The sequence below is a fragment of the Parasteatoda tepidariorum genome, chromosome 7 (genome assembly GCF_043381705.1).
Source record: "Parasteatoda tepidariorum isolate YZ-2023 chromosome 7, CAS_Ptep_4.0, whole genome shotgun sequence".
Classification (NCBI taxonomy): Eukaryota; Metazoa; Arthropoda; class Arachnida; order Araneae; family Theridiidae; genus Parasteatoda; species Parasteatoda tepidariorum.
In genome coordinates, this window is record NC_092210.1 from 9,950,665 (window position 1) to 9,961,023 (window position 10,359).

The window sequence follows — 10,359 nt, forward strand, 5'->3', positions numbered from 1 at the left end:
ATTTTAAGATTAATTTGTCTTTTGAAACTATAAAGTTAAAATGTATCTAAAAATGCATATATTTATCTAAATATTTGAAAAAAGGGGCAAATAACTGATACTCTTTATAATTATACGTAATTTTAATTTCACTTTCTGTTAATCGTATTATAAAAACATGGAAGACCATTAAATATTTATTCCAGTTTAATTTTATTACAGGTAAAAGTCAGATGAAATTTTAGTGTTTACTTATACAACACTATTTAATAAATAAAAATATTTTCACAGTAAAATTTATGAGCACTAAATGAAAAAACCCAATTTTCCCCGGGTTTTTTCAAATAAAACCCAATTTTCCCCGGGTTTTTTCAATAAAACCCAGGTGGGTTGGGTTTTTTCAAACCCTGGAATTAGGTATCTAATTCACTTAAAAACACTTTATGTAAATGAAAACATACCTAAAATTTGAGCAAGAAAAAAGTGTATATGGGAAGCATTTATCCATGGAATGTAATCAACAATTTAATGAAAATATCAATGTGAGATTTTATTTAATTATTTAAATTGTGTGACTCAAAATGTGATTTTTAAATCATGCGAATATGAATCTCCATATTTATTCAAAAATTGCGTGAATACGGACCTTGATGTTTGATTTTAAAAACATGAATATGAATTCTGATATATAATTTTTAACTAATTTAAACACAAATCACAATAGTGGTTTTTAAATTGCGTGTAAAAGAAATGCATTATTAGATATGAAATCATGAAAGGAGAACAAGATGCCCTGTCAAGAAAACAAGATGCCCTGTCCTAAATCACGTAAATACCAATCACAATGTGTGTGATTTTAAATCATACAAATGTAGTTTTAAATTGCATTTGAAACCAGCATACCTGAAGGTTAAATACAATAACGTAACCATGGGAAAGATGCGGCTGCCCAAAGCAGAGAAAAAAAATCTGATATCAATCTCTGCCAGATAAGAAAAATCGAATTTTGACTGTTTTTTTTATTACTAATACGAAAGTATTTCCCCAAACAGCATTCACATATATATTACTCATATCTGGTGATTATTTTCACGTAGGTACTGAGACAGAAATCATTAGCCTTTTTTATTTTGGTTTTTTAAAACGGGAAACAATATGAAAATATCAATTAGCAGGGGTCTATCCAGACATTTTGCGACAGGTCCGCCTTTGTAAAATTGTGAAAAAATTACTCGTAATTTGTGAATATAAAATAAACGTTAAGTCACATTCTTTCAACCATGGTCCTGCTTTTGTGAATGTCAGCAAATAAGGTCCTGTTACTTCAAAAAAAATTTTCAAGGAGTTTTTAAATTGTAAAGGCATACAAGATTATGCTCAACACTGTAAAATTATTAATAAAAAAAATTAACTTTTAAAAATTAAACAGCAATTGCTGCTACTAATTCAAGATGCAACATACAAATATTTGGTATTTAGCCTATACTGCTGAACGCAGAATATTCATTTCAGACGAATAATGGAAGAAGCGTCTGCCGAATACAAAACTTGGTTCCTTTACATCTGTCTTTCTCTCCCCCCCCCCCTCCTGGGAAGGGTTTATTTGATTCATAAAACAATAATGAAGATAAACAAATTTGTGAAGGGTCCGATTAAAAGATAAAAATTATTTTGTGAAGGGTCCGTTTTTAAGTTAAAATATTTTGTGAAGGGTCCTTTTTTATGAAAAGATTTTTTGTGAAGGGTCCGTTAACGGACCTAAATTTTTTCTAAACAGACCCCTGATTAGATACTACATTAATAATTTAAATCAGCTTAAAAAGCAGATGTATTATCCTAGATTTTTGACGCTTGTCATCTCAAAAACTCAAGTATTTTTTCTCACGTTTTTCAATATTTATGCATGTTTTATTTTATTTACACAAGTTTTCATTTCAAAATGCTTACTTTCACCAGATGGATTTTGAATGAGATTTATTCCATAAGGATTGTGAATATATATCATTCGATAGTAATGAAGAGGTATCTTTTCAAATTTAAGTGATGGGAAATATTTCTTTTCACGTTCGCATTTAATTTTCCACAGTCCATGCCCATCAATAATTTCTTTCCATAACTTACAAACTAATCGGCAATGAGTGATCAAATCATTGGATGGTACAAACGACAAAACGTCAATTAGCAAATCATCAGGTATTTCGAAATTACAAAACATTTCCGTATTTTCTTCCCCCTCATGACAAGACGCATTTTTTCTTGATACAGATGAACCCATATTTCACACACTATAACAATTAATTGTTCAAAAATACTTTGGTAAAACCTAAAATAAGGAAATTTTTTACATATATTTAATAATTTCGTACGTGTAATTTCTACTTTATATTGACACTTAAAAAGTGAACTTTAGATTTCACTTTCGTATTGATGTAGAGTATGAATTGTAGAGAGTGCAACGAGCACTCTGCGTTGGCTTATAGCTCTGCATATTAATTAATTGTTGTTGCTGTTAATTTACGTCGCACTATTGGCGACGGTCTGGGAAACATCCCTGAGGATGATCCGAACACATGCCATCACAATTTTGATCCTCTGCTGAGGGGATGGCACCCCTGCTTCGGTAGCCCGACGACCTACACGTGACGTCGAGAACTTTACGGTAGAACAGTTTAACGAGGGCCAATACCGCACACCCTCGGTCCCTACGCAGACTGATTCAAGTGGTCACCCACCCACACACTGACCGCAGCCAGTGATACTTGACTTCAGTGATCTGCTGGGAACCGTGTCTTAACGATCAGTCCACTACGGGACTATTAATTAATGAACCTTATGGTTTGAGTAAAAAATCAGAAACGGTTTGTTCCATAGTCCGAGGACGGAAGGACTTCACGATATCGGTAAATGCTAGATTTTGAGGACTGACGAAGTTCTTTACGAACATTCTGGAATGAGGGACACTCCTGACACAACAGTTGACAATTCGGAGCAGGTGATCTGATTCAGAACCCCACCGTGTGCTAGAGGCGTAGTGAAACAAAGAAAGTGTCTTTAAGAATTTTTGTTTTAACGCTCTGAAGTGATAGTGAAGGGTCATGTCGATAGAGAAATGCTGGCTGAGAATTCAAAGGCTTTTGAATACCTTGGATAGATTTGTTGAAAATGTTGAAGCTGAAACTATCAGCAATCCATCTTCTAGAGAAGAACCTCTCAATGAGGAGCTCAGTGCATGAAAGAGGTGTAAATAATTAATTTCTTTTCATCACCTTGATGGATCCCAGGACAATCGTCCCCATATCAGCTCCCAAAACCTTAAACTTCTAATCGCCTGGCAAAAAACTAAATTCCTCCTGACAATTGCAATTACAATTGTGCAAATTGATACAAAGCCCTAACTGTCCGTATTCCGGAGGTGATCGTCGACGCAAATGTTCACTTCCTCCTGAGGAAGTAGGAGGACGTCCTCCGTCCGATAGTAAAACAAAATCCAAACCTCGCAACTCCCGAAGAGAGCGGTGAAGGGAATCCCAGCCCTCAAACAAAGGTTCGGACCCTCCCCCTAGGAAGTGACGTTTTGTATCGATAGTTATAAGAAAGTGACCAATGACTTTTGTTTATCCTTTAATCGTTCTCCCTTCGCTTGGGGGTCGTGACCTCCATCCCAGAGTTTACAGTGTTCTTTCAGAAAGAGAATGTATTCTTCTTTCATTTTGACAATTACATACATAGTCTAAAATAAATATCTACATATTTTAATCTCTAATCTTTCTTCAAGAATTTAATATGTAATACTCGTTTTAAACTTGTTTGCATTATTGTATTAATATTAGAGAATCGATTCACTTATAACTATATTTACTAACAGTTTGCCAAAAAAAAGAAATAATCTTAAAATAAAAAATAATACATCAAATAGTACAAATCAATAATGCAAATCAAAAACATCTTTATTTATTACCTTTTCTAAAAATCATACTTTGAATGTTGTTTTAAATAAATGTAATTGAGTCATTCAGAAATTTTATCACTAGATTATGAAACTTCAGAAATTATATGTATATTATCGAGAGCTTTTAGATTTAAAGAACTAATGATTAATAAGGGTTATTTAATTTCACAAAATTTTGCAATTTTCTATTTTTACTTATTTTATTATTTATAAAATTTTTATTATATTTATGATTACTTTATTACCTTCTATTATTTATAATTATTATTTTCTTTTTAATATTTGCAATTGATAAAATGTGTAGCTTTATACTTTATACCACTAAAATCTTTTAGTTTTAAAGCTACAATAAGTATCAAAATAACGCGCAATAAATAAGCTTTAATAAATAGGTAGAATGCATGAAATAAACTTTAAACTAGCATTTTTTAAATAATTGTTAGTTTAAATAATCTGAAAAAAAATTTGCATTACAATTTTAAAAAAAACTGCTTTTTCAATTTTTCACTTTCTTTTTTGTTATGATTCCTCTTTTTTTTTTTCGCAATTGCAAACTTATACACTTTAATAATTGCAAGTTATTTTTTCAAAAAAGCATTATTTTCTTCTCTTTTATAATATTTTTTATAATAAATTACAATTCGCAACTCGAACAATGCAATATTTATTTTTCAAATTTAATAATTTATCTCTTTTTTGAAAATGGTATTTTCAATCGTTGTGTTATATTGAACTAGATTTGGAAAAAAATTCTCTGCAATTAATTTTTTGCCTTTTATTATTCTCTTACATTAAACCCAACTCAGAAGACAAGGATGCCAAGTAGTTGTACTTTATTTAAGAATTTCATGCTAGAGTAATTAGTTGCACAATTTCACTATTGTCGTTCTAACCATAAGGGCAGTTCGTGATTTTTTTTATATCACAAATTCGTTTTTAAAGTTTAACTCGTTACAAGTATTTTTAATACTTTCAATTAAACACATTTTCAATTTCAAAATATCCTCAATTGTTTTTATATTTGATGCTGGATTTTATTTTTTTTGCATTATCATTTACCATTGTGTATGTAAATAAATTATGAAAAAGTAATTCGGAAAAATATTTGTTTTAAGTGCCACATAAATTTGCAAGAGACTTTTTGAATTAGAATTAATTGCATCAATGAGGATAACTTAAAATATTATTCGAATAATACCAAAAAAAACTAGTATAATAATTACCAATGAATACAGGTAAAACAGAATATATTAGTTAATATTTAAAAATTAATAATACTTAGCAAATTATTAAAACTTAGCTAATATTTAAAAATAATTAACAGAGAAAACAATTATGCTTGGTTTTTTTCTCTCCCTAAAATTTGTAATACTAACAATAAGTATTTTCAAAAATTCAAATGTCAAACAACAGTTTAAGAAATAACTAAAAAGTTTTCTTTAGTCTAGAATTTTTTTAGTACAATTTTTAAACAAAATATTTAAAACAACGTGATTTTTTTAAAATTTTTTTTAATGTTTATTTTAAAAATTTTTTTTTCTTAAAATACTACATAATTTTCAAAAAACAAATTTTCGAGTATATTTCGATGTCATAATTATAAGACTAGAAATATAAATAATTTTTTCTTGGAATATTGAGAACAGGAAAATTAAGGAAATAAATAATAAAAAAAGGTTTCTTAATTATGCATCTTAATTTATCAGCAACTTTAAAACAATTAATTCAAAAACAATTTTATTAAAAAAGTTTTCTTTCTTTATATTCCGGTCTTTTTATTACGCTCTTATATGGAATCCAACTCAGAAGACAAAGGTGCCAAGTCGTGAGAACTTTGTTAGAACTTTTGGGAGTTAGACCTTTTAGTTATACATTTCCATTGTACAGCAATGGAAAATGGTCTAGCCATAAGGATTATTCGTGATTTTTTTTTTATTACAAATTCTTGTTAGTAGTTTAGCTCGATGCAAATATCAACTAGTTTTCGTTGCACACATTTTTAATAACAAAATTCTCTCAATTGTTTTTCTGATTGACGCAGGATATTTTTTTCTTATGATTTACCATTCTGTATATAAATGAATTATGCTAAAGCAATTCAAAAGAAATTCTCTCTTTTTACACGTCGCATAAATTCGAAAAAAACTTTTTGAAGTAGAATTAATCGCATACATTAAGATAATTTAAAGTATTATTTCAATAAAAACATAATAACGCTAGTTTAATAATAAGAAATAAATATAAGTGAATATCTTTAGAGTAACTTAGCTGATACTTAATGGAGAATCTCAAAACAGAAAAGAAAGTAATGATTAAGTTTTTTTTTCCACCCTAAAATTTGTTATTTACCATTTTATTAAAGGAGTAATTATTTTAAAAAGATCAAATGTCAAACAGAAGATTAAGAAATAACTCTAAAACGCTTTCTTATTCAACTGCTTTTTTAATGCTATTTCTAACAAAAAAAATTTAAAAAAGGGGATTTTAGAAGTTTTTTAATCTTAATCTTAGCAAATTTTATTCCTAAAAATAATACATAATTTTTCAAAAAATAAATTGTCGAATATATTTTGGCATTATAGATATAAGATAATAGATATAAGATATATAGATATAAGAAGTAAAAATATCTTTTTGTCTTAGAAAATAAAAGATGAAGTTTTCGCATTTTAAAGTATGAACAGAAAAATAAAAAAAATGATAAAAATGCTTCTTAATTATGCATCTAAATTTAACTACAACTTAATAATTCAAAAACGATTATATCGAAAAAATTTCCGCTCTTCATATTCCATGCTTTTTATTACCCACTTGTATTCTACCCAACTCAAAAGACAAGTGAAAATAAATGAAATTATGCTTCTTAATTATGCATCTAAACTAATCAACTACTTTATAAAAATTACAAAACCGATCATATTCTAAAAGCTCCAGTTCTTTCAAATCTCTGATAGAAAATTGCATAGCGGATTAAAAATAAGTATACAATTTATAGTAATTCTTATTTCAGTGGCGTACGCAGAATTTTTTCGAGGGGGGTGTTCATAATTTTCTGAAATTACTAAAAGAAATTCGAGTAGATAATAAAGCACTATTATTTCCCTAATTTAGACAGCTAACAATTTTTAGTTTTTATTTAGACAGCATTGTTTAGTTAAATTTTGATTTGATTTTTTAAGTTGAAGAACATAGTTGAAGAACATCTTCTCGCATGTAACATATCTTCTGAAAAAAGTCCAATGTCCTATGGGTAGTAACACTTTGAGGGCCACTTTCACATTCATCAGATTTTGTTATACTAGAAACGTTTTCTTCAACGGAAGTATAACATTTCTGTTCAATAGAAAAACTTACATTGGTACCAGATGCTGTCACCACACTAATTTCAGGTCGTGATTTTTTCTCAAAATGATTAAAAATTGTTAAATTCTTGTGTTTTGGCATCCTAAATATCCAAGAACAACAAATATATACATAGATTTATTGGCATAGAAATATCCGCTATGCTACGATCTCAAAGTTTCGACATGGAATGAATAACTTCAACGAGCACAGTATCTCCAATGGTATTGTTAATGATTTCTTTAGTAGTCGAAATAGTGGCGACGACGGGTTCGGCGATTGAATTAACTTTTAGTTAAGACAAAACGAAGCAGATTTAGCTCCGAGCTCCGAAAGACTAGCGGCAGTGATAACTCTTAGTCTGACTAACTAACTCCACTATACCTATACCTATATTAAAATTGAAACTAAGTACCAGCCGCAGGCTGCGGCTTTTGCTCATCCATCTGAGTGAGAAATAATTAAAAATTACGTAAGAACGTATCAATGAAAATAACGAGAAGGGGTTGGGGGTTAGCCCTAAGTCCCGGAGACCTGCTTCCCCCGCAGCTTTCGCAGGTTGCTCCCCGGGAACAGTCTTGAGTAATATATACAATTAAGATAAGTGCGAATAAAAATGAAATCAGTAATAGTGAATAAAAATATATACAGGGAAGGGAAAAATATATACAGCTTATTTACAAAATTTGCTTGATAGTACCCCGTCCGACAGGAAGAACGCAGTCGCCGGGCTGTATTTGGTGTTGTTATTGACTAGGTCAAAATTAAATAGGTCCTTATAATCGCAAGTGCTGCAATTAATGGCATCTTTAAAGAATGAAGCACTCAGCTTAACAATGTGCTCATTTATGTTGTCTAGTTTTAGGTCATCCCTAAGGTACCGCATATTTATATACCAGGGAGCTCCAGTCATTTTCCTAAGAATCTTATTCTCAAATATGAGGAGTTTTTTCTTCTGGGTATCCGTAGTCGCGCTCCATGCTGGGGAGGCGTAACTGACAATGGGCCTAATGCAATGTAGATATAATGTGCGTTTTGTTTTCTGTTTTAATTTGGAGTGAGCTCCTATTATTGGTTTCAGGGCGTAACTAACTCCACTGTACTCTGTTCCCCCTTTTATCTAATTTTTCACCGCATCTCCAAAAGTTTCGAATTGTCTCTAAGACGACAGAACGTCTAGGATTCCTGAATCATCGCGTAAAGACCTCGCGAAAGACTGACTGCCAATCTCGAAAACTATCGCGACTGGCAGGACGGAAAGGAACCAGCCCGTAACAGTATCACGCGAATTTGGTTTCAAAAGTACAACTTTATATTATAGTAAATGTTCTTTCAGTGAGAAATACCGTGAGAAAAAAAAGTAAGCATAAGACAAAAAAATATATATAGTCTTAAAAAATAATAGCCCCCATAATTTCTACTAAAATTTTTATTTTTGCCATTTTGTCTGAGCTCAAGGGGGGGTGTTTAAACCCCTAAACCCCTCCCTTGCGTACGCCCCTGTCTTATTTATATTATATACGATGCAATTTTCTATCAGAGATTTGAAAGAATTGAAGCTTTTAGAATATGACCGGTTTTGTAATTTTTATAAAGTAGTTGATTAGTTCAGATGCATAATTAAGAAGCATAATTTCATTTATTTTCATTTGTCTTTTGAGTTGGGTAGAATACAAGTGGGTAATAAAAAGCATGGAATATGAAGAGTGGAAATTTTTTCGATATAATCGTTTTTGAATTATTAAGTTGCAGTTAAATTTAAGTGCATAATTAAGAAACATTTTTATTATTTTTTTTTATTTTTCTGTTCATACTTTAAAATGCGAAAATTTCAACTTTTATTTTCTAAGACAAAAAGATATTTTTACTCTTATATCTATAATACCAAAATATATTCGATAAATAAATAATAAAGTATAAGTTTGCAATTGCGAAAAAAAAAGAGGAATCATAACAAAAAAGAAAGTGAAAAATTGAAAAAGCAGTTTCTTTTAAAATTGTAATGCAAATTTTTTTTCAGATTATTTAAACTAACAATTATTTAAAAAATGCTAGTTTAAGGTTTTTTTCATGCATTCTACCTATTTATTAAAGCTTATTTATTGCGCGTTATTTTGATACTTATTGTAGCTTTAAAACTAAAAGATTTTAGTGGTATAAAGTATAAAGCTACACATTTTATCAATTGCAAATATTAAAAAAAATAAAATAATTATAAGTAATAGAAGGTAATAAAGTAATCATAAATATAATAAAAATTTTATAAATAATAAAATAAGTAAAAATAGAAAATTGCAAAATTTTGTGAAATTAAATAACCCTTATTAATCATTAGTTCTTTAAATCTATAAGCTCTCGATAATATACATATAATTTCTGAAGTTTCATAATCTAGTGATAAAATTTCTGAATGACTCAATTACATTTATTTAAAACAACATTCAAAGTATGATTTTTAGAAAAGGTAATAAATAAAGATGTTTTTGATTTGTATTATTGATTTGTATTATTTGATGCATTATTTTTTATTTTAAGATTATTTCTTTTTTTTTGGCAAACTGTTAGTAAATTTAGTTATAAGTGAATCGATTCTCTAATATTAATACAATAATGCAAGCAAGTTTAAAACGAGTATTACATATTACATTCTTGAAGAAAGATCAGAGATTAAAATATGTAGATATTTATTTTAGACTATGTATGTAACTGTCAAAATGAAAGAAGAATACATTCTCTTTCTGAAAGAACGCTGTAAACTCTGGGATGGAGGTCACGACCCCCAAGCGAAGTCACGGTGGCTACTTTAGCCTGGGGTTATTGAGGCGCCTATGTCAATACATGACCCTTTATCCTCGTTCATAAATAAAGGAGAACGATTAAAGGATAAACAAAAGCCATTGATCACTTTCTTATAACTATCGACACAAAACGTCACTTCCTAGGGGGAGGGTCCGAACCTTTGTTCGAGGGCTGGGATTCCCTTCACCGCTCTCTTCGGGAGATGCGAGGTTTGGATTTTGTTTTACTATCGGACGGTGGTATGGATGGGTGATCGTGTAAAGCTAAGAGTGGTGGCGCTAGTGGTAAAA

At 29.8% G+C, this 10,359-nt stretch overlaps 1 protein-coding gene across 1 annotated transcript in view; it reads right to left on the reverse strand.

Moving 5' to 3' along the window:
• Window positions 1-2,429, reverse strand: part of LOC107455853 (F-box only protein 27) — a 17,956-nt gene extending 15,527 nt beyond the window's left edge. The window contains exon 1 of the mRNA XM_016073568.3: window positions 1,927-2,429. Within this exon, the coding sequence (XP_015929054.1) occupies window positions 1,927-2,254 (328 nt within the window). The 5' untranslated portion in view covers window positions 2,255-2,429. The remainder of the gene's footprint in view (window positions 1-1,926) is intronic.
• Window positions 2,430-10,359: the final 7,930 nt, after the last annotated feature.